Genomic DNA, 26,172 nt, shown 5'->3' on the forward strand with positions numbered 1-26,172 from the left:
GGTTAAGCATCTGCCTTCATTTGGTTAAGCATCTGTCTTCAGCTCAGGTCATGATCCCAGAGTCCTGGGATTGAGCCCCACATTGGGCTCCCTGCTCAGTGGGGAGCTGCTTCTCCCCCTCACCCCCTGCTTGGTCTATCTCTGTCAAATAAATAAATTAAATCTTTAAAAGAGAAAAAAAAAAAAGAACATAAGAGAGAACCCAGAATTAAACCCACACAAGGATGGACAATTAATTTTTGAGAAAGGAGCAAAAGCAATTCAATGGTGAAAGGACAGTTTTTTCAACAAATGGTGCTGGAGATAGTAGATATTTATAGACAAGAAAATGAACCATACCTTATACAGATTAACTCAAAAGGGATGCATGGATTTAAATGCAAAACATAAAAGCTATAAAACTTAAAACAAAGAAAAAAATCTTCCAGGGGCGCCTGGGTGGCTCAGTGGGTTAAGCCGCTGCCTTCGGCTCAGGTCATGATCTCAGAGTCCTGGGATCGAGCCCCACATCAGGCTCTCTGCTCAGCAGGGAGCCTGCTTCCTCCTCTCTCTCTGCCTGCCTCTCTGCCTGCTTGTAATCTCTCTGTCAAATAAATAAATAAAATCTTAAAAAAAAAAAAAAAAGAAAAAAGAAAAAAAATCTTCCAGACCAAGAGTTAGGTGAAGAATTCTTACACCAAAAGGACAATCCATAAAAGATTAAAAAAAAAAAAAAAAAAGTAAACTGGACTTAATTAAAATTTAAAACTTCTCTTCTCTTAAAGACCTTATTAAAAGGATGTAAAAACATACTACAGACTAGGATAAACTATTTGTAAACCATATATCTAACAACAGATTTATATCTAGAATATATGTAGAAGTCTCAAAACTCAAAAATAAGAATGCATGCAATATAAACAAAAGACATAAACAGAAATTTTACCAAAAAGGATATATGAATGGCAAATTGAGTACATGAAAAGACATTCATTATCATTAACCATGAGGGAAATGTAAATTAAAACAGCATGGGGCGCCTGGGTGGCTCGGTGGGTTGGGCCGCTGCCTTCGGCTCAGGTCATGATCTCGGGGTCCTGGGATCGAGTCCCGCATCGGGTTCTCTGCTCGGCAGGGAGCCTGCTTCCCTCTCTCTCTCTCTGCCTGCCGCTCCATCTACTTGTGATCTCTCTCTGTCAAATGGATAAATAAAATCTTTTTTTTTTTTTAAAGATTTTATTTATTTATTTGACAGAGAGAGATCACAAGCAGGCAGAGAGGCAGGCAGAGAGAGAGAGAGGGAAGCAGGCTCCCTGCCGAGCAGAGAACCCGATGCGGGACTCGATCCCAGGACCCCGAGATCATGACCTGAGCCGAAGGCAGTGGCTTAACCCACTGAGCCACCCAGGCGCCCGGATAAATAAAATCTTAAAAAAAAAAAAAAAAAACTGCATGAAGTACCACTATACACATTTTAGAAAAATTGAAATAAAAAATTATGACAATACCAAATGGTAGTGAGAATATAGGAAAAGTAAATCTCTCATGTGTTGCTGGTGAGAATATAAAATGGTGCAACCACCATGGAAAATAGTTCAGCAGTTTCTTAAAATTCCAAACATATGCTTCTCATATGATCCAGCAATCATACTCCTGGGCATTTATTCCCCCAAAATAAAAATTTATGTCTGCACAAAAACCTGTACACGAATGGTCATAACAGCTTTATTTATAATAGCAAAGATCTGAAACAACCCAAATGTTCTTCAATGGGTGGTTGATTAAACAAATTGTGGTATAGCTGGATAACAAAATATTCAAAAATTAAAAATAATAACTATTGACACACAGAACTTGTATGGATCTCAAATGATTATTATGCTAAATGAAAAAATCTCCAAAGATTACACACTGTATGATTCCATTTATATAACATTCTGGGAAATGATAAAATTACAGATAAGAGAACAAAGTAGTGGCTGCTCAGGATTTGGAAAAGGGTGGAGGGAGAAAGGAAACATAAGGGAGTTCCTTAGTGGTTCCTTCGTGTTTCCTTTGAAAACAGTTCTTTTTTTTTTTTTAAGATTTTATTTATTTATTTGACAGAGAGAGAGAGATCACAAGTAGGCAGAGAGGCAGGCAGAGAGAGGGGGAAGCAGGCTCACCGCTGAGCAGAGAGCCCGATGTGGGGCTCGATCCCAGGACCCTGAGATCATGACCTGAGCTGAAGGCAGAGGCTTAACCCACTGAGCCACCCAGGCGCCCCTGAAAACAGTTCTTTAACTGTAGCAGTGACTACACACATCTACATATGTGGTAAAATTGCAAAGACTAGGAGCACATGGTTGGCTCAGACCACAGAGCATGCGCCTCTTGATCTAGGTGTTGTGAGCTGAAGCCCTACATTGGGCATAGAGCTTATTTAAAAACAAAAACAAAAAACTGCAAAGACTACATACATGGTCACATGCATATACACACACAAAAATGAGTACATTTAAAAGCTGGTGAAATGGGCGCCTGGGTGGCTCAGTTGGTTAAGCGACTGCCTTCGGCTCAGGTCATGATCCTGGAGTCCCGGGATCGAGTCCCGCATCAGGCTCCCAGCTCCACGGGGAGTCTGCTTCTCCCTCTGACCTTCTCCTCGCTCATGCTCTCTCTCACTGTCTCTCTCTCTCTCAAATAATAAATAAATAAAATGTTTTAAAAAAATAAAAAAATAAAAAAAATAAAAGCTGGTGAAATGTCATAAGGTCTATAGATAGCACCAAGGTTAAATTCTAGTTTTTATGCTGTATGACAGTTATATAATGTACAAAGACTGGGGTTGGGAGGGTGCAGGGACTAGGTAGGGTACACAGAATTTCTTTGTACTCTTTTTCCAATTTCCCATGAGTCTATCATTACTTTAAAATTAAAAGTTAAAAACGTTATTACATTCACATATTGATGACGTGAACATGCATCATACCTATGTGCATATGTATGTCTTTATTTTCATGTATGCCTTAAGTCTCAAAACTTGCTTGGTACTTAGGAACACATAAAATATCAACCAATATGATATTGTTATGTTACTATGTTAGTAAAACCTTCATCTGTGAATTATAGATGAATTATAAAATTGATTTGAGTGATTATTTTGTGCAGTCATCAATGAGCCTAAAGCTACAAGTTTATGCTCCTGCCACTATTATTAGCTGTAAGTACCCTGTACTGTGTATCTCAGCTAGCATTCACTGGCACTAAAGGGATAGGCAGCTAAGTGCCTTATACACATTATCTCATTTAATCCTCCTGTAATTATTAATCACATTTTATAATACATATGAAGAAAATGAGACATTAAAATTAAGTAACTTGCCCAAGATCACAGAGATACAAAGACAGATCCAAGAGTCAAGACCCTGGCATTCCTATCTAGAGCCCTTGAACTTAACCAATTTATTCCACATAACCTCTCTAAACTTCAGTTCTCTCCTCTGTAAAATGGTCTTAATAACATATAAATAATAGTATATGAAATAGTTAGCATACAGGACCCAGTAAAAGCTTAAAAGGCGATCAGGGAAGAGTTGCAAGTTAACAGAGCTATAGCAATCCTATATGGTGGGCCTAAAGAACCCTGCTGAATTTGAATGCCCTGTTCTCAACAACTGAAAGTCAACTGGAATGATGTTATTAAAAAGCAAAGGAAAGCATGGATGCACATTATGCTGGGTGAAGGAAACCAGACATAAAAAAGTAGATATTGTATGATTACATTTATATAAAACTCTAGAAAATGAAAACTAATCCACAGTGACAGAAAACAGATCAGTAGTTGCTTGGAGCAGGGCGTGAAGAGGGGGGTAGACTACAAAGGCACACAAGAAAGCTTTTGAGGTAATGGAAATGTTCTATATTTTGTGTTGATGGTTTCACAGCATACACATGTATCAAAACACCAAACATTTTAAATGGGTCCAAGTTTGCACACTAATTACCTCAATAAATCAGTTATATAAAAACAGAAATATTAATATTAATATTTTTCAAATGAGCAAATCACCTTGGTTTTAACTCATTGGAGTTAACCTCAGCAAAATCAAAATTAAAAGAAGTAGCCTGAGGGACGCCTGGGTGGCTCAGTTGGTTAAGCAGCTGCCTTCGGCTCAGGTCATGATCCCAGCGTCCTGGGATCGAGTCCCACATCCGGCTCCTTGCTTGGCGGGGAGCCTGCTTCTCCCTCTGCCTCTGCCTGCCATTCTGTCCGCCTGTGCTCGCTTGCTCTCCTCTCTCTCTGACAAATAAATAAAATCTTTAAAAAAAAAAAAAAAAAAAAGAAGTAGCCTGAATACTGTAAAGTTGAGAATATATTGGATAATACTATTAAAGCTCTATCAAATAGAAAAATAATTTAACTGATACATTTTTTGAAGATTCCTACTGCGTACCTCCTAAAGCAGTAATGCTTTTTGTTCACTAAATCAGGACCAGGGTATAGGAAGTTTACAAACTGAAAAGTAACTTTCTAAAATTAAATTTCTGGTTTCTACAACAAAGGTGCACTACATGGAACCTTCCATTCTTTGTTCAAATTCAAATCAACCAAGCCTTTGTGCTCCCATTCTCTTTCTTCTTTCAAATTTCCATTCCTGTTACCATAGGAACCTGCTAGCTGACAAGCCTTCAAGCATAGCAACAGCCCAAGCTTAGCAAGGGGTATGAAAAGGGGACAGAGTCAAAGGCCAAAATTTGACTCATGAGAATCAGAATTCCAATCTTTGTCACTCTACAAAGGGTCTGGTAACCATAGAAACTGTATCCTACTGCGTTTGGGAATATTATGACTAAATTCACTAAACGTGAAACCAAATGTAGAATGGCCTTGGAAATTCAAAAAATGGTATTCATTATATTTCAGATCCAAAACAGAATAAGAAGTTATTCAAAAACAACTTTTTAGAATAATTCCAAGTGATTTAAAATAAGATCCTTAAAAAACTCCTTTTCTGTAAAAATAAATTCTCAGTAACTTCTAAAACTTTAAGAATTATTTTGTATTTAAAAATTCTATGTTTGAAAAACACCTTTAATCCTACAGATTTTTCTTCTACAAATCTTAATTTTAAAAAATGTCTTGAGATAGGGTACTAAACACTTTCCAACAATATTTCAGTAAGTTGGTTTACAGAAATTTGCCATTATGAGATGAACATGTTTATCTTCTTAAGTCAAAGGGGAATTCCCAGAGAAGCGATAAAACTTGACTTTTAAGGAAGTTTTAATATTTTTCAAATATCATCAACAGTTCTGAACTATGATCTCTCTCAAAAGATAAAACCTTACAAACAAAATTCTACCACACTTCATAATTTAATTGAAAATAAGTACTTTAAAGGTATTCCTTTAAAGTGATTTGTCACATAAGAAAATGAAAGAAAAAATGTAAAAGTTTTTTTTTTCAAGTCAGAAATAACTAAATGCTATTAATGCCCCACTGCTTGTATGTACATTTTTCAATTTAGAAGATTCTTAATTCCGGACTGGTTTCCCTGTCACACAATAGACTTCTCAAGCTACTTCACTAGATTGTTGATTGCTTTGATAAAACCACATTAATAGTAAACCCAAACAAAAGACAATAAGAGAAGTAAATCTGATAAGGCATGTATCCTGATGATACAAACCATAAATTGCAATCAAATTTCATTTTCTAAAAAGCCTACCAAGAAAATGTTAATAATTATTACTACATAGGAGTATATTACACTATTCTCTTACAAAAGACAACAACAACAAAAAACTTTCAAGGCCCATTCAAATACTGTCTACAATTGATCCCTTTCGCAGAAGATCCTTCTCTCTTTTGAATCCCTTCTTGTGGCATTTACCAAGTTCTTCCTTGTGTTTCAGTCATTGAACCAAAATATATTTAATAAATACTAACTCTTGGGTACTGTAACTGAGAACTAAACAAAAAGAATGGTTGGGATTATTAAAAATCAAGTTTCTGCACTAACCATTTAACTGCATGTGTTTCTTATAGAAAAATTTAAAAATATTAAATAAGACACAGGAAACATAAATTGTGCTAATTCAGGAAAACCAAACCACTGTTGGCCTTGGTGAAAATCCTTCCAGATCCCTTATTCCGCATAAACACACACACATATATTTTTTAACAAAAACAGGGTGATACCGTATATAAAGTTATCCACTCCTTTTTTCCCCTATTTAATAATGTATCAAGTATAGCCGTTAGAATTTTGACAAAGATCAAGAAGAGACTATTTAATGCAGAAGGAACATTAGAGCCCTAGAGATGGGAAAGACAGGTTGCTCTGTTCTTTTGCTTAATTACAACATTTAAAAGTACAAACACATGATGCCTGCCTAAAGCTCTGAGTCACTTTGATTTACTCCCCAACCCTCAAAAGGCAAAGTAAAATACCAGTGTTCAGAGTTATATGGTACCCTTGGAATTGGGATTACCATCCCCATCAAGCACACTTCTATTTACAACCGAAAGAAATTAAGTGCTTAGGTATAATATAAACATGACCAAGACTACTCTAACCTCTTAAGGGACTTAAGTTTGTTAATTAATACAAACATTTTTATTTTCTAGCAGTTTATTTAGCAGTTCCTATGTGTGAGGCACTTGTTGGATTTTGGGCATACAAAAATGAATAAGGACAAGCCTTGATTTCAAAAGGAAGACTGAGGGCGCCTGGGTGGCTCAGTGGGTTAAGCCGCTGCCTTCGGCTCAGGTCATGATCTCAGGGTCCTGGGATTGAGGCCCGCATCGGGCTCTCTGCTCAGCAGGGAGCCTGCTCCCCTCTCTCTCTCTCTCTGCCTGCCTCTCCGTCTACTTGTGATCTCTCTCTGTCAAATAAATAAATAAAATCTTTAAAAAAAAAAAAAAAAAAGGAAGACTGAAAACAACCCAAAAGTCCATCAATAGGAATTGAGTAAAAAAAAAAAAAAAAAAAAAGTAAGGGCAATTTAACACCCACTAGGATGACTATTAAAAAAAAAAAAAGAAAAGAAAAACAAACCCAGAAAATAACAAGTGTTGACGAGGATGTGGAGAAATTGGAACATTTGTGGCACTGCAGATGGGAATATAAAATGGAGCAGTTGCTATGGCAAACAGTAAGGCGGTTCCTCAAAAAATTAAACACAGAATTATCGTTATGTCCCAGCAATTCCACTTCTGGGTATATATATCCCCCAAAATTGAAAGCAGGAACTCAAACACCCATGTTCATAGCAGCATTATTCATAATAGCCAAAAGGTAGGAGCAACACAAGTATTTGATGGATGAGTGGATAAACAAAGTGTGGTATACACATAGAATGGAATATTATTTGGATTTAAACAGGAAGGAAATTCTGGCATATGCTACAAGGATAAACCCTGAAAACATTATGTTTTTTGTGGTTTTTTTTAAGATTTTATTTATTTATTTGACAGAGAGAGAGAGCCAGAGCAGGAACACAAGCAGGGGGAGTGGTAGAAGGAGAAACAGGCTTCCTGCTAAGCAGGGAGCCGCATGTGGGACTCAATCCCAAAACCCTGGGATCATGACCTGAGCGGAAGGCGCTTAACGACTGAGCCACCCAGGCGCCCCTTGAAGACAAGATATTAAGTGAAATAAGCTAATCACAAAAGGACAAATATCATGATACCTTTTATATTAGGTACCAAGAATAGTTAAATTCAGAGAGAAGGAAGAATGTGGTTGCCAGGGGCTTGAAGGAAGGTAGTATGGGGAGTTACTGTTTACTTGGTAGAGTTTTAATTTTGTTAGATTAAAAAGTGCTAGAGATTGGGGCGCCTGGGTGGCTCAGTGGGTTAAGCCGCTGCCTTCGGCTCAGGTCATGATCCCAGGTCCTGGGTTCGAGCCCCACATCGGGCTTTCTGCTCAGCAGGAAGCCTGCTTACTTCTCTCTCTCTGCCTGCCTCTCTGCCTACTTGTGATTTCTCTCTGTCAAATAAATAAATAAAATCTTTAAAAAAAAAAAAAAAAGTGCTAGAGATGAATAGTGGTGATGATTGCATAACGAGATAAATATACTTAATGCCATTGAACCTAAAAGGGTTGGAATGGTGAAGTTTATATGTATTTTGCCATTTCTAAAAAATTTTTTTAATGAGCAATATCTATAAATACTATGGAATATCCATGATAAAATGTTAAAGGAACACAGAAAAAACAAATACTATGACACTATACCAATGAAAGTTGAAAAAATATACATGGACAGATATTACATAAACATTTTATATAAATATTATATTGCATTTACAACTTTTTAATGGAAGAATAAACAAAAACCTTTATATGACTATGTTTAAGAGGAAGGAAAGAAAAAGGTAGAAGGGAAAGGGCCAGAAACTAGACTTCTCTGAACGTATCTTGTTCTATGTATAAAGTTTCAAAACAATAAATTAGAAAGAAACTTAAACCAAAAAAAATTTTTTTAATCAAAAAAATTTTTTAAAGTCATTTATCAAAAAATGAAACATATGAATCTAAATATGTATTGAGTTTAACCACACAGAGAAGTATTTAACTTTAAAATACAGTAATTTGGGCGCCTGGGTGGCTCAGTGGGTTAAGCCGCTGCCTTCGGCTCAGGTCATGATCTCAGGGTCCTGGGATCGAGTCCCGCATCGGGCTCTCTGCTCAGTGGAGAACCTGCTTCCTCCTCTCTCTCTCTCTCTCTCTCTCTCTCTCTCTCTCTCGGCCTGCCTCTCTGCCTACTTGTGATCTCTCTCTGTGAAATAAATAAATAAAATCTTTAAAAAAAATAAATAAAATAAAATACAGTAATTTTAGGGACGCCTGGGTGGCTCAGTTGGTTGGACGACTGCCTTCAGCTCAGGTCATGATCTCGGGGTCCCGGGATTGAGTCCCACATCGGGCTCCCAGCTCCATGGGGAGTCTGCTTCTCCCTCTGACCTTCTCCTCGCTCATGCTCTCTCTCTGTCTCTCTCTCAAATAAATAAATAAAATCTTAAAAATAAAATAAAATAAAATACAGTAATTTTACTATATGTCTGTGGTGAGTTACACCCCTAAGGACCAAAAGAAGTATAAAAAAAATGAAACTCCTTTCAGTAATCATATTGTTAGTAATAATGCTAATATTCTTAAATTCTATAATGTGTATGTACATAAAGCTTTTGTATAAGAAAAAAGAGAAACAAGATTTTTAAATGTTAAATAAAAAACTTTGCACTATTATTTGAATTGAAAGTATCAGTAGAAACTCATGATGTACTTTCTTAAAAAAAAAAAAAGTTTTTCCTAGCTTTGTCCACAAATAGGCCTAAAAATGACTAACCTAGTATCAATAGGCTTAGAACCCAGATAGTGGTCTCTACATATCATTTCCAACTAAAAGGAACCAGTGCACTCTAAAGAAATCTCTGATTCAAACTTTAAGACTGAATTTTAAGAAAAGAGTTTCTTTGGATAATACCAGAAAGCAAAGAAGCCAGGACAGACTACTAGGGTAGTGTCAAAAACCAGGAGCTACCTTGAAGAGGCTCCCACTACCAAAGACAATGCTGTTGGAGCGCCAGTAGGAAGAACAGTAACTGCAATGGATTGAAACACATCAAATATGTTAAATCCATGAGTTTATAATGATACTATGAAAAAAAAAAGACTTCATTGGTCACCTTTGAAGCATGCCTGGGAATCAACTCATTATCTTAAAAACTAATAAATACTGGAGAATGATCAAGTATTTTTCCTTTCTTATATAAACTGTACATGAGAGTAACTTTGTAGCCTAATAGTCAATAAGAAGAAGTTTCTGTTTATAAAGCATTCCAGCCCAGCTGAGAAGTGAAGAATGACAGAATTAGAGTATCACCATTTTGCAAAATTTTAATGAAATTAACAATCTAGGAGAGGATCATAAACGGCTGCCAAAATTATAAAGAGTGACAACCAGATATTATGTGCCTAAGAAGTTTTCTTTAAAAAAATCAAAAAAGGAGGGCGCCTGGGTGGCTCAGTGGGTTAAGCCTCTGCCTTCGGCTCAGGTCATGGTCTCAGGGTCCTGGGATTGAGCCCCGCATCGGGCTCTCTGCTCAGCAGGGAGCCTGCTTCCCTTCCTCTCTCTGCCTGCCTCTCTGCCTGCTTGTGATCTCTGACTGTCAAATAAATAAATAAAATCTTAAAAAAAAAAATCAAAAAAGGAGACAGAGGAACTTGGTAAACAAAACCACAGGGATGCAATCAGCAAAATAAAGATTATGGGAAACTCTATAGGGCAAACATATTGTAAGAGAAAAAGGAGAGAGGAAAGGGAAGAAGAAATTATATAATAAAAGAAACTTAGAGACATATCAGTTGAATGCAATATATGAATCCTGATTTGAAAAGCCACTATTAAAAAACTGTGAAATAATCAGAGTAATTTGAATTTACTAGAGAGTTGATGATATGGAGGAAGTGATAAAGATATGGTGCTTATATATTTTGAAAGAGTTTTTACTTTTTAGAGATATATACAGAAATATTTATAGATGAAATTATGGTGTTTGAGATTTGCTTCAAAGTAACCCAGTTGGATGTGCAGTCATAAATGAAACAAAACTAGCTGTGAATTGATAATTTTTGAAGCTGGATGATGGGTAATTGGTATATGGTATCCATTATACTATCTTATCTATATTTCTATAAAACTGAAATTATCTATAATAAAAGTTTTTTTTTTTAAGTCATAGTTTGAGTTTGGATAACATGAAGACTGGTTCAAACATGCTTTGTTCTTAATGAATCATAAAAGATACCAGGATTTTGAGCTTTTAGGTTCTGTGTTCCTTGTAGGATGTATCTCACTGCCAGCTTTCCATACAACAGAAAATCTTTAATGAGGATGACAAAAGGAATCAAGAAATGGAGGCAAACACAAACAATCCCAAGAGTTTTTTCTTGATTATTCTTTAGCGGTCTGGTTTAAAAAAAAAAAAAAAAAGAGTAGGGAAGCCTGAGTGGCTCAGTCAGTTAAGTGTCTTACTCTTTTTTTTTTTTTTTAATTAAAAAAATTTTTAACAAACATATAATGTATTTTTATCCCCAGGAGTACAGGTCTGTGAATTGCCAGGTTTACACATTTCACAGCACTCATCATAGCACATACCCTCCCCAATGTCCATATCCCCACCACCCTCTCCCATCCCCCCTCCCCGCCAGCAACCCTCAGTCTGTTTTTTGAGATCGAGTCTTATGGTTTATCTCCCTCCTGATCCCATCTTCTTTCATTTTTTTCTTTTCCTACCCCCCAAACCCCCCACATTGCATCTCCACTTCCTCATATTAGGGAGATCATATGATAGTTGTCTTTCTCTGACTGACTTATTTTGCTAAGCATAATACCCTCCAGTTCCATCCATGTTGTCACAAATGGCAAGATTTCATTTCTTTTGATGGCTGCATAGTATTCCATTGTATATACATACCACATCTTCTTTTTTGTTTTTTTTTTTAAGATTTTATTTATTTATTTGACAGAGAGAGATCACAAGCAGACAGAGGCAGGCAGAGAGAGAGGAGGAAGCAGGCTCCCCGCTGAGCAGAGAGCCCGATGCGGGGCTCGATCCCAGGACCCTGAGATCATGACCTGAGCCGAAGGCAGCGGCTTAACCCACTGAGCCACCCAGGCGCCCCAATACCACGTCTTCTTTATCCATTCATTTGTTGATGGACATCTAGGTTCTTTCCATAGTTTGGCTATTGCGGACATTGCTGCTATAAACATTTGGGTGCACGTGCCCCTTCAGAGCACCACATTTGTATCTTTAGGATATATACCCAGTAGTGCAATCTCTGGGTCATAGGGTAGCTCTATTTTCAGTTTTTTGAGGAACCTCCACACTGTTTTCCAGAGTGGTTAAACCAGCTTGCATTCCCTAAGTGTCTTACTCTTGATTTCAGCTCAGGTCATGATCTCAGGGTAATGGGATCAAGCTCCGAATCAGGGACTACACTGGGCATGGAGTCTGCTTAAGATTCTCTCTCTCTCCCTTTGCCCACCCCCACATCTGACTTGAGTGTGTGGGTTCCCTCTCTCTCATTCTTAAAAAAAAAAAAAAAGAGTAGACAAGTGATCAACACTGTAAAGAGATGAATGCTTGTTCCACACACTAACTGAAGTTAAACAGGGTGACAGGCAATAAGGACTACTGCTTTGCATTCATACAGCACTTTAACTTTTCAGTTTTTACGTATACATACCACTTACATTATTTGACCTTTTTAAAAAAATATTTTATTTATTTATTTATCAGAGACAGAGAGAGAGAGCACAAGCAGGGGGAATGGTAGGCAGAAGGAGAAGAGGGAGGGAGAAGCAGAGGGAGAAGGCGGCTCCCCGTTGAACAAGGAGCCCGATATGGGACTCAATCCCAAGACCCTGGGATCATGACCTGAGCCAAAGGCAGATACTTAATCAACTGAGCCACCCAGGCATCCCACATCATTTGATCTTAACAACCTTATAAAATGGACAGGAAAAGACATTCACTTCCTAGAGGAAACCAAAATAAAGAAGTTACAAAACTAGTTAGCAGCAAAATACAAAATTTCCTATCCCCATTTCAATGCTTTTTTCACTAAACTGTGAAAGTGTCCTTCCTATTCAACTGTATTTAATTATCCAGTATACGGGGAAAGACAGTTCAGATCTCTTTCATTACCACTGCAGTCATAAATACCTGATAATGTGTGGTTGGTAAAGATAGTTACTAATAATTTGTTGACAATTTGTTGTCCATGTGGACAGCTCCCAAAAATTTACTTAGAAATTTGGATAGCTCAAAATGGTTTAGGAAACTCAGGAATGAGAAGTTTTGTTTTGTTTTGTTTTGTTTTTTTCCCTATCAAAAACCATTGGCAGGGGAAAAGATACTAAGTTAAGAACTCATAAAAATTTAGTGTGTATGTTTGTGTATAGATGAGTATGTTTTCGAAGGGAGAAATAGAGAAATAATAAACATATTAGAAAAGATCTTTTCTTTTCCAACTTAATGACTTGAAACTTACCCCATTTATTTAAACATGTCCCAATTTCAATGAAAGTACAAAGAATCTTACACCTACAATGAAAGAACAGCCAATTGACTGACTGTGAATAATCATATTTGAAATAACCCAGATTTTGTATTTTCTCTCATCTGTGGTATCCTAGCTCACTATCATGTACTATTCTCTTCCGGGCACTCATTATGATTCACCAGATCAGTACAGGAATGAACCCAAAGCAGACTTGAAACATGGGAAAGCAGAACGATGCTAGCCCTAAGAAACTATCTTTCAACTCACCCTGTCCCACAGTGAACACTCAAAAGTGTTCTTCAATTGTTTGCTCCAACTACTTGCTCCTGGTAAAAGCTGACAGATACACTCTAAGATCAGAGACAGAGGTGTCATCAGCAGATTCAAGTCCTTGTAAGGACCCAAGAATCCTCACTTCCATCTGGAAGGATGGAAACTGCTGAGTTTCCATGTCCTTGTTCCTTACTTCTATCTGGAAGGATGGAAACTACTAAGTTTCCATGCCCTTGCTATTACAGAAACTTTATACTCAAACTGTCTGACAATTCTGTCAGTGGCATCAGTGTCTTGATATGACAACCATGCAACAAACAACTATCTGCAGCATTGTTTGCTTCAAAGAACTAGAGCTTTCTCTCAGAAAATATTGCCCACCTAGGTGCTCTCTCCTAATGTTTGGAATTTAAACAGAAGCAACCTTATTGCCAATAAAAGATCTAGACTACACATGCAACTCTGAGAGGAGGGTAGTGATAGCTTACTATGCCATTATTTTGAATGTCCCAAGAGCATACACCTAGGAATGCAAGTTCACTTGCAACAAATACATTATCTTTCTAGTACTTTCTCTTTAGGATCATTTAGAAATGGTATTTGGAATAGAATCATCTGAAGTTAACCTACTGTGTGCCATACACTTTGCTAGTTACTTTATAAGTTTAATCCTAACAGGCCTTAGAGGTTTTTTGTTATTTACTGCCTTTTCACAAATGAAACCAAGGCTAAGGAACTTGTTAAGTGACTTGCTCAAAGTTCAAAGCTACTACAAAGCAGAGATAAAAGAACCCAAATCAGTTCAAATATCTTGGTAACTTGCTTCTTAGTACCCTATTTGCTTTCTAAAGGAGTTATACTGACATAATGATACTAAAAACAAAGGTATTCCTACTTCAATTGCTTTGTAAGAGAATTGATGGGTTTAATACACAGTAAGGACTACTATGTCCAGAACCAAATTAATGTATTAAACCAATACCCATTTCTGTATCCTAATCTGATAATCTATACCAAATCTCTCTTTACCAGTTAGACCTTATATAGTTAGAAGAGCAGAAAATGTTTTGTTCAACCGCTATAGTGGTCTGGAATATATAAGATACCTTTCACATTTCAAAATCTATAAATAATCATCTTTCTACAAATTTTCCCAGACACATTTATGTTAGTTTACTTGGAAGTAATGAATCTTTGGGTTTTGCCATAAATGAAGCATTCTAAAACATGTAGGCTTCAATGTGCTGAAAGCACTGTAACAATAGATTACAGACTAAACTACAAAACATTATCTGTATAATTATTAGCTCCACTTTACAAGCAAAGAAACTATGGTAAGAAAGTTCACATAACTTGCCTAAAGTAATAAAGCTAGAAAGTGGTAAAGATAGAATTCAAACCCATTTTGTGTTTGTGTAACTCCAAAGCCTATGCTTCCTATTGCTACCACCTGCTGCCTCCTAGCTCCTATCTGGTAAACATATTATCCTTGTTCACAATTCTAAAACCTCTATAGAAATGCATGCATACTTACTTAAACCTATTGTTCACTATAGCCATTAATTTGTCATAGTTTCTAAAGTAAAATAATTAAAAAGTTACCTGAAAAATTACCATTAGAAAAATTCAGGCAAGGCAACACATTTTTGCAAAGTTGGGAGAGGTCAAGGGCAGAAATTTATACCACCAAACCTTTTTTGTTCACCAGGAGTTATAATTCTTAAATTGATGTGATGGTAAAGCCAAAAAAATTTTTTTTAATTTTAAGAGTATTCAAATACCATAAACCCCCAGCCTAAAGGCTGAACAAAGAACTTACTTTACAAGATCACATTACCATCAATAAGTAAGGGCTGAACTGTGACTATTATTATATTCTACTCTTTATCTGAGGTTTTATTATCAGCCAAACAGAAAAAATGTAATCATATCATAACTGGACAGTTTTAAACTTCTGAATGGCTATTATCTCCCATGTTCCAGGGTTTCATATTTCTTTATAAAAGCATATCAAAAAATAGGTCAAGAGTAACATTCCCCAAACATGAATTCCTCAATCTATTAGAGTTGAATCTAAATATGTAACTTCTTAATGTAGAAGATATAGTTTAAAATAACATTCTTCTGGGTTTTTTTGTCAGACACATTCATTAGTTAATAAGACTATATAAGAATCACTAAGATATGTCAAATAATAGATCAAGTCTTACCTCCATTGCTAAAGCTGCTGTCTGTTGGTCATAGTGATTCAGAAGATTAGGCATGAAGGTAGTATTATAAGGCAAATCTTGGCACATCCTCAAGGTAATGGGTTCACAAGAAAACAAACTGTGCCCACCTATATGTCCCACAAACATAGTCAAGGGCCAAAAGTAGAAGACGATCCGACTCATAGCCATCCTTCCTGGATCTGAATGAGATTTGGTTGATCAGGCCTACTCAATAAGGATTTTAGATCTTTATATACCTGCAGGTCTCAGCTTGAAAGTATTTCTTCTATATGTTATGTTAAGTTCTTCAAACAGTTAAATACTCTTTGCACCGTCAGAGGTTTGTTAGCTTGGTCTCACAAAAGGCATTTGTTTTTGGTTTCACAATACGGGAAAATGACATCATCTTGTCTCTTCTTTTCATTTTATTACATAGGGCACATTTGGCCAACATATCAAGTTGATCAACCACATTCCCAAACAACAGATTCCATCTTAGGAGAAGAGCTATTTCTTCCTTTGATTGAAATATCTGAGAAGTATTTTTTTAAATGAGAGATATTAGTAATTTCCTCTCAAAATATTGTAGACTTGATATTAAAGTCTTCGATGAGTTCAGTAAAGTTGCAGGATACAAAATCAATACACAAAAGTCAGTTGTGTTTCCGTACACCAACAAGGAACTATGAGAGAGAGAAATAAAGAAAACAATCTTTGATGAGAGATATCAATCACACTGAGCTCACAGATAAAATACATGGGTATTTCAGAGACATGGTATAGTTTTTCTACTTTATCATTTATGCTATAGATATACTAAAACAATCCTTAACCAGAATTTAAAGGCAAAATTTCTTCCTTCAATTGTTAATATAACATATAGTTTGATTTCTTTTTTTTTTTTAAAGATTTTTATTTATTTATTTGAGAGAGAGACAGTGAGAGAGAGCATGAGCAAGGAGAAGGTCAGAGGGAGAAGCAGACTCCCCATGGAGCTGGGAGCCCGATGTGGGACTCGATCCCAGGACTCCAGGATCATGACCTGAGCCGCAGGCAGTCGTCCAACCAACTGAGCCACCCAGGCGTCCCTATAGTTTGATTTCTTATCTAGAATGGCAGTTTTTCCTTTGTCACAAGCTATAATTGATCCATTTTGAAAAGTTTATGCTGTTGTCATAAATTTAAATATCTGCCATACTTAGACAAATAAATAAAATATTTAAATATCTGCCATATTTATAACCAAAATTACTGAATTTAAAAATTATATCTGTTTTAATCATTAATAGTGCATTTTTACATTAACTGATGCAGCAGAAGGTATCTGCGAAAACAGTGAAATATACATAAATTGAAAGATATGAATTCAAGTCCCTTACTAGCTGTGTAAGTATAAACATATCATTTAACTTCTCTGAACTCAGAATTTTTCTTCCTGAAAAAACTCTCTCTCTGATAAGGATGATATGTGAGTGAATTATGAGATAATATATGTAAAAATACTTTATAAAATGGTAAAGTAGCACCAAACATTAGGTAATTTTATTACTAAATTACACTTACACAAGGGCGATCTCCATCAACCAATATTGAACTGGCAAACAGAAGGTTCTAAAAGTACTTTCAAGAACTTTTCCAACATTATATCACCTTTTTAGATAGTGCAAAAGCAGTATCATAGATGTAGAAATATTTGACTAACAAATGTTTCATTGTATAGCTAGGCTGCAGAGAATAAAAAACATTCCCCCCCGCCACCCCGAAAAAATCACAGCAAGAATAGGAATGATTCTCAGTTACAGTTTTCACTAAGCTTTAGATTCTTCTGACTTGCCCCTAATTTTCCAGGGGCAAGAATACCTATCTTATTTGGGGCTGAGAAGGTGTGGGCAGAATGAAAGGTAGGTCTGGTAGGAAAAAGCATTTACTAAGTTATGATACTTTCATTTGGCTTAATAATGATTTAATTATTAAATCATTAAAATGATTAAATTTCATTTTGTTTTATATACATTGGTTATTTCTGTGTTTGTTGTGAAGAGCCTATGCTCAAAACACATGAGTTCAGATTCACAAACTCTCAGAGACCCAAGTTAATATGACAACTTAAATACTAAAGCCCATGACAGCTTAGACTTTGAGACCTGGACTCCTTTGAGTGAAGCAGGGAAAGAAACTGTTCTTTGTTCACTATCAATGCTTGGGACTGCTGCATCCCAAACTTTAGTTACTAAGCAGAAAAAACTATTTGGAGAAAATAAAGCAGTTGCTGAATCTTTCCAATTTCTTCCTCTAGTATATGGTATTGAGTGGTGGAAGGGAAAAGGAAAGTCTAGGAATTGGGAATACTAAAAAATAGAATTAGAAACACTAAAGTTATGAGCAATCCCTGCCCCAAATGAATATTCTCTATGCAAAATCTCTAAGTCAGAGATCTTTGCGACAGCTTTTTGGCCTGCCATATTTTTTTCCTCCTTCAAGCTGGCCCCAGAAATGTGAGGTCTGGTTACAGAAAACTGGTAGTAAACACAGTCGTTTATATTTAAGCTTAATTATGTGCAACACAGTAACAATTATGCATATCATTAAATATGTGTCAAATAACTACTGAAAGCTTTACTTGGTTACAGTATCAAAAAATCCATGTAAGTTCAGTCTTTGTAGTTTATTGCTTAGGCAGCATGTTCATCTGCCTGCAACTTAAAAAAAAAAAAACTAAAGAGAACATTGCTCCTTTTTTTAATATATACATAATAATACCAACAATCTTTCAAATTTCATTTAGACTAATTTTTTTTTTTTTTTTAAGATTTGATTTATCTATTTGACAGAGAGAGTGCACAAGCAGGGGGCGTGGGAGAGGGAGAAGCAGGCTCCCTGCTGAACAGGGAGCCCAATGCGGGGCTTGATCCCAGGACCCTGAGATCATGTCCTGAGCCGAAGGCACATGCTTGCTTAACTGACTGAGCTACTCAGGTGCCATTAGACTAATTTTTCAAACAGGTGTTTCAAATTTATGGTTCAAAGAAGACTACCATATAAAAGAAGGAATGAGAAATATCTCATTGGGTTTTTAAAACTAGATGACACCCCCTTATACTTCTCCCTACTTTACTTTAAATTAGTCCTTTTCCTCCTATACAAATGAAGATTCCCACTGTCTTAAAAAAGTTTCCTTTATGTACTACAACACCCAAATTACCATATATCAAAACACTTCTGGAAAATCTATTTTTGGCTGGTGTAGGATGAAAATCTTAGTACTTTAAGACTGTAGTTTATGATTATTGAAATAAAAAGTGAATTCAGGGGGGCGCCTGGGTGGCTCAGTGGGTTAAAGCCTCTGCCTTCAGCTCAGGTCATGGTCCCAGGGTCCTGGGATCGAGCCCCACACCGGGCTCTCTGCTCAGGGGGAGCCTGCTTCCTCCTCTCTCTCTCTCTGCCTGCCTCTCCGCCTACTTGTGATTTCTGTCTGTCAAATAAATAAATAAAATCTTTAAAAAAAAAGTGAATTCAGTAAGACAAAAAGAAAATAAGGCAGTAAAAATCTTAAAACAATATGTTTCCTCCAAATGAGAGGCTCTCTAATTTTAATGTGTAGTGGTAGATTCATGGATCCCCTTAGAAGTCTAAGAAATTTCAATCTCTGGAGAACGGACTACATTCTAACAGTCACCTCAGGTACTGTAACAAATGGTCTGTAAGTCACGTTTTGAGAAATTCTACCCTTAAACCAAGTAATTTAAAGAGAATAGGTATATTTAAATATTATATGCTTAGCAAAAGTAATACCTAAAACAAATTTAAAAAATAAAAGCAGATAAAGAATAACACTTTAATAGAAAAATGGGAAAAGGACATAAATTTACAAATGAATGACAAATAACCAACAAACACACAAAAATATTCGACTTTACTAATAATGAAAAAAATGCAAATATGAGAGAACACTTTTGCCAATCAGACAGGCAGAAATAACAAATGAAAGAACACAGTATGGGAGAGGATGCAGAAAAGAGAACATTTTCAACATTCCAATAACTGGTTTACAGCTGGTATTTTAAAAATGGCTACTTATCTCAAAAGCCCTTAAAATGTGCACAATTTGATGCAACAAATCTATAATTTATTCTACATAAACACACAAGGACACATGATGCATAATCAAAATGAGAGTAACACTTTATAGAATAAAAAACTAGAAATAACCTAAGTCTACCAATAAGGGATTCATTAAAAAAAAAAAAAAAGTAGGGAAGGAAATAATGAAACAAGATAGAATTGGGAGGGAGACAAACTATAAGAGATTCTTAATCTCGCAAAACAAACTGAGGGTTGCTGGGGGGTGGGAGGCTAGGGAGAGGGTGGTTGGGTTATGGACACTGGGAAGGGGATGTGCTATGGTGAGTGCTGTGAAATGTGTAAGCCTGATGATTCACAGACCTGTACCCCTGGGGCTAATAATACATTATATGTTAATAAAAATAATTTAAAAAAAAAGCACACACTATGGTATAACCACATGGTGGAATATTATATAGTCAGTAACAATACACTAAGTAAAAAATAAAATTAAAACAATTTTCTAAACAGCATACATGTCCTATTTCAGTCAAAAAATATATACACAGAATAAAACCATTTCAACTGCTTAAATATATTATAAATGCTCTGAGGTTTAATAAAAGAAACTATGGAACATTATTCTGTATATGGAATAATTAACTCGGCTAAACCTCCCAATGTGTGCTGACTAGCTAACAAGAATAAATACTAGTTGAATCACTGATTTATTGACTGCTAATTAAGGAACAAGCAAAGGGACACTCTAATGCCCTACTGCAGGTAGTAAGGAAAGCAAAAAAGTGATGATCAATTTAGTTTGAGTAAAAACTGGTTTTCAGTACTGAAAAAAATCAGATCACTGATCAGCTGAATCAAACAGTATGCACATTTTAAAAGAACTTTTGATATGCATTCCAAATCACTCTTCAATAACAATGAGATACTGCTTCTAAACAGGACTGTGTGGGTAGCAAAAAGTCATTTTTCCTAAGGTAGAGTCATCTATGGAAAAGCTGTAAGTTGAAGTTCCAGATCTGCAGGAAATAGAGAAAATCCTGGACCCAATGAGGTCCTGCCAAAATATACCAACTCATTAAACAAAGATTAACAGTAATTTTGGCATTCTTACTGATATTATACTGTTTACCAGTAGAATCTGCAGCATCTCAGATAAATAAAGGGACCTGCTGAGTGAACACAACTGGAGCAAACAGCTTCAGGGGCCAGGGGCCATCAAAAAGTGAGTGACATGGCAACAGCTATTCATGCCCTACTCGTGGGAGGAGAGGCACACTCACTTCTCCATACAGCAATGTAAGATACATGGAAAACTAAGTTGCCTGATTATCATTCCATCAGAAAACAAAAGGACTAGATACATCTAATTTTTATAAATGTATAATATTAGGAATCTGATACTCCCTAATTACCAGTTAAATTGTAAAAGCCCTTAAAATAAAATAAGCTGAGTATTTGTCCCGAAATACAGCAATAAAGGGGTAGGAGATTCATTCTCGGAAGACTGTTTTTCCAGGCTAGATGCAAAACCAGACCCAAAGCACTTAGGTGGGAAAAGCAAGAGATGGCAACTGTGAAGAGGAAAGCAGGCTGAATCCTGAAGAAAGACTGACAAAGTAGGTCCTGGGGCTGTCAAGAGGGTCCTGCAAAAGATTAGGTTCAGTAATTCTATTCCAATTCATACTTTTTGTACACAAAATGATCCATTTCATCATTCTTGGTTTAGATTTAATTTTCTCGACACCTTATAAACAACATTTTGCATTTCAAATTCAGAAATACAATCCGAAGGCTGCTTCACACACAATGGCTACAGTTGGAACAGGGGCGATATTGTCTTCTTTCAGATTTCCAAGAATGCACCGCAAGGACTAGCAATGACTACCTCTAAATAATGAAGTTTCTCCTCTAAGGGAAAATACTGTATTGTAAGAGAAACAAAATATACACTCAGAGCATAGTCACTGTTCTAAGTGTTACTTTCCTTTTCCTAAAATCCACGTGTTCTCTGGCCTTTTGTTTTCCACATCTTATTACATAAAAATGAATTTATTCTCAAAATTTTGTTTCCTGGGGCACCTGGGTGGCTCAGTGGGTTAAGCCGCTGCCTTCGGCTCAGGTCATGATCTCGGGGTCCTGGGATCGAGCCCCGCATCGGGCTCTCTGCTCAGCGGGGAGCCTGCTTCCTCCTCTCTCTCTGCCTGCCTCTCTGCCTGCTTGTGATCTCTCTCTGTCAAATAAATAAATATAATCTTTAAAAAAAAAAATTTTGTTTCCTGGTTGCTAAGTTTATATAGCTTCATATTTAATTCATAGGGCCTAGATTCCTATTAATCTCTGAATGAGGATCTCTTTCTGCTCTATGTCATCTGTCTAAATTTTAAAGTCCATCTCAGCATCTACCTATTACCACAAATAACCTAATCATCCAATGTGCTGAGTGATAATAAGGCTTATAAAAAAAAAAAAAAAGGAAAAACAAACATCTAGGGTCAAATTAAAATGAATGATAGGCATCAAAATCCATCTCATTTTACAAATTAAAAATTACTTTTAAGACTAAAGAAACCAGAAGATCTTTTAAAACTAACCTGAAAACAAAAATGGAAAGTTAATTGGTTAACTGAGTGGCTCAGTGGGTGGAGCACGTGACTCTTAATTTGTGCTGGGTGTTGTGAGTTTGAGCCCCACACTGGGTGTAGGGATTACTTTAAAAAACAAAATCTTCAAAACACCAAAATGGAAAGTTCAAGGATGGCCAGATTCTGAACTTAAAAAAAAAAAAAAAAATTGGATTGAAATTCCAGCCCAGTTTTCCCTTTCCAATTAAGATCTACTCATCAGAAAATCCCCTAACATCAAGGCTGACTTTTTCCCTTAGCAAGGTTTGTTTGGTTTGTACGCTTTGACTGTAAAATTATTTCAGAGAGATAAAATCTGGAAATCAGGATTTTGCTGCTGTTGTTGTTTTGGGCTCACTAGCCTAGTTATAGACTTCATGCCTTGGATCCACCAAAAGTGTCAATAGTTCTTAGCAAAATGAAGTGAAAAGCACTTTGATGCAATCATCAGTTAAAACTCCTCCCTAGCCAGTGAAGAGTTCTTACTCTTTCCTCAAATCTTCATTGAATAATTTCAACAGACATTTACCAAATCACTCTTTTTATTTGCATTATTGGTCTTTCCATGGGAAGCTACAGCTTTAAGCAGCCATAGTTGTAGAGTTTTAGGAGTTAAAAAAAAAAACAAAACAACCATGAGGCCAACCATCACGCTCTTCTGTGAAAGGTAAAGACGTAAGAACTGTTTCCTACCACGTTTCCTAAAGAAAATAGAGTAAGAGAAGCCTAAAATCAACAAACTAATATGCTCAGAATTACTTTTGCGTATACAATCTTATAGTTTTACTAACAAACTAATATGAAATTTAAGACAGGTAGAGTTTTTCCAGAAATGGGAAACAGAGGACTTACTATGACTTACTATTTTTCCTTTCCCAATGACAAAGCCTTCCACACTGTACTATACAAAGGAAGAATGTGCACTTTATTAAATTCCTCTCAACCTTCCCTACTTCAAATATCTCAATCATGGAACTCCCAAGAAAAATCTACCTAAATATTCAAAGCACAAAATAAAGCTCAAAAGAATATCGTAGCTAAGATGAGGAAAAGAATGAAAGAGCCCAACAGTCATTCATTCTACTGTTAATGGGACGCTGTTATAGATTTTAGGAGAGGTGAAAAGGTAGAGAATATTAGTAAGTGGATGAGATTAAAAAAATATATTAAGACAGAGAAGGTAGGATGGTAGGTTTTATTCTCTTGATAGTTTCAAAACATTTGGTGGGTAGAGGAGGAACACGTTATTTTACTAAATAAAAGGCAAGAGGGTAAGAGAACGGGTGCATCTTTTTTTTTTAAGATTTTATTTAATTGACAGAGAGAGACAGCTAGAGAGGAAATTATATTTTATCTTCAACTCCATCCCTTCAAGCCCACTCATTAAGCTTTCACGCCTCTTTCCTACTTTCCCTAACTCTGAATCTTTTTACCCTTAGCTGTGGCTTGGTAGTTCATGTAAATGACCTCGTCCCCCCCCCCCAAGAAGATAGTATCGATTTGCTTAAAAGTATGGATGTGAAGCAGTATCTTGCTTCTTAATAACAGAACTAAGAATTTATCTATTCCTCACACTGTCAGCACACCACTGAAGACTAAAAGGCTGAAGAGGGAGGTAACATCCCTCATGTCAGTCAGGTCTTTGTTTCCTTGCTCTTGCAGTATTGGCTTTGCAAAGTAACCCAATTCCTGTAAATAAACATTACAGTCTATCAAAACCACTTTTATAAAATAAGATTTTGTTTGGATACTTTTATATAGCAGTCATTTTTATAGGTGTTGGGTCTGGTCTGCTGCTGCATCTGCCCAAATTCAGAAGAAAACCAAAATGCAAAATGTCATTTTAATTCTGGGCAAAAAATTGGACCTCTTTTATTGGTACTTTTCAACTTCACATCTATCCCACGCCTAAATTAATGGCACGCGCTTTTGTTCTTTAATAAAAAAAAAAAAGAAAGAAAGAAAGAAAGAGAGAGAGAGAAAAGGGGGAGGGGGAAGCCCTCTTTCTCCTACAGAGGAGCACCTAACTCCAAGACTCCTGAGATTTAACGAGCTTCTGGGAAGATGTTAAAATGTCCTGAAATGCTTTTACAGCACCTTCATTTGAGAGGCCGTCTATTAATTACCCAGCAGTACCCTCACGGCAAATACACATTAGCATAAAAGAGGGCAGCGGGGGAGGCATCTGAGAGGCAGTGCAGACTTTGGAAACTGATGGGATGGAGGGGACAACTTTCAGGCACTGGAAATAGGAGATCGGCCAAATGGTGAAACAACATCCAGGCAAGGGGCAATTCTAACGTGGGTCTCGGGCCGGCCCCAAGCACCCGGGGCGCCCGAGCCCTAGATGTATTGTCCTCCTCCCCCCACCCCCCTCGGCCGCCGCGTCCTCCACCCACTCTCCCGCGAGCGCCACGCGCCCCCGCGGCGCCGACCCAGGGAGTGGGCGCCCAGCCCAGACACCCTCCTCCGCCCAGGATTTGGGCGGAGGGTGGCCGAGGGGAGCCGCGGTCCACACTCGCACAGGTTGCCCAGCGCTGGCTTAGGATGCAGAGGGTTAATAATCTCCCGGGCATCTGCCCATCTCAGCCCGCACCCCAAAGTCGGCTCCTCCGCACCCCTTCGGCGCGCCGTGGGTCCCGAGGAGCCCCTCCGACCCCCGCCACAGCCTGGCGCCGAAGGCTTTTGTTTTGGCCGCGACGAGAATAACGATCCCTAAGGAGGAGGAGCAGGAGCTGCTGGTGGCTCCTCAGCACAGGGTTAGGCAGAGGAGCGGGCAGCCGCGGCGGCACCTCCTCATTCCCCACACTGCCCGCGCCCTTTCCCAGCCAGCCGGCCGGGCAGCCGCACGCCTCGTCGCTCACCTCACACCTCGGGGTCGGGCTCCAAGGGGGCTGCAGCGCCGGCCCAGGGCGGCCGCGGGTCCCTAAGGTAAACGGAGCCAGCGAGGACCAACAGCGCGCGCCGCCTCAGAGCGAACGCGAGCTTTCGGGAGCGCCAGGGCGCGCGGCCGGGGGTGTGAGCGAGCGCGCGCGCGCGCGCACGCACGACGCAGGCGCGCTGCGCACCCTCGGCTGAACGCTCCCATTTTGGGCCCCGCTGAGAGGTCCCGCTGAACAACCCTGCACCGGTTTGTTCTCTGCGCCGTCGGGTGACGCCTTGCGCTGTCATGCTCTGGCGGCGGTCTTTCGAACTCTGGAATGGTTTCTCTTAAATGCGCTCAGTCCTCTTTGCAAAACCCTCCCTGCCCTGCTGAGAAAGCGCGGCGACTCTCATCACTCGAGCCCGGGATGCTTTCTATCATCGCAAGACGACCAAAACCTGTTCTGAGAACGAGTGTGCTGACCTAGGAACTCGGGGATTGGAGGTGTCAGGAGTAGGGTTACAGATGTTGAGGGTGGCACTGGGTGTAGATGGGACTGGGTATCTGGCCTGTTGCAGAACTTCACGCTTAAACAACAGAGCAGACTGGAGACCTTCCTGGGAACGGTTTATACCCGCGTGGCCAACACCTTAAGTGCACAGGTGGACTTTGTGGTTGTTGCTAGCATTCCCCCATCTTTTTCTCCGTAGAAAATGTTTCCCCTTTCTTCTACATAAACCATTTCAGAAAGAATTCTTAAAGATCATCGAAACCCAATCTCATTTTTCAGTTGAGGAAAAAGAACGCTCAGAAAGGTTGAGTGACTTTTCCACAGTCACACAGCTTTTTAAGGGGAGTCTGGATTCATTCAAAGCCAACGCTGTTCTTTTACTACATTGTACCTACCTTTCTTTCTCTTCCTTTTCCTCCCTTTGCAAGCTAGACATCATAGGCATCATTTTGTTCTGTTGATAGCCCATGGTCTCAAGTAATACTGATCCTGTTGCCCAACAACGTGAATATACTTGCCACTACTCAACTGTACACTTAAACAATGGTTAAATTGGTAAATTTTATGT

General features: G+C 37.8%; 1 protein-coding gene across 1 annotated transcript in view; it reads right to left on the bottom strand.

Annotated features, from left to right (window-relative positions):
- Nucleotides 1-25,236, bottom strand: part of FZD3 (frizzled class receptor 3) — a 99,333-nt gene extending 74,097 nt beyond the window's left edge. Inside the window, exons 1-2 of the mRNA XM_047717491.1 lie at nucleotides 25,095-25,236; nucleotides 15,527-16,209 (exon numbers count right to left, since the gene is read on the bottom strand). Of these exons, the coding sequence (XP_047573447.1) occupies nucleotides 15,527-15,715 (189 nt within the window). The 5' untranslated portion in view covers nucleotides 15,716-16,209; nucleotides 25,095-25,236. The remainder of the gene's footprint in view (nucleotides 1-15,526; nucleotides 16,210-25,094) is intronic.
- Nucleotides 25,237-26,172: the final 936 nt, after the last annotated feature.

Source organism: Lutra lutra, chromosome 2, assembly GCF_902655055.1.
Source record: "Lutra lutra chromosome 2, mLutLut1.2, whole genome shotgun sequence".
Taxonomy (NCBI): domain Eukaryota; kingdom Metazoa; phylum Chordata; class Mammalia; order Carnivora; family Mustelidae; genus Lutra; species Lutra lutra.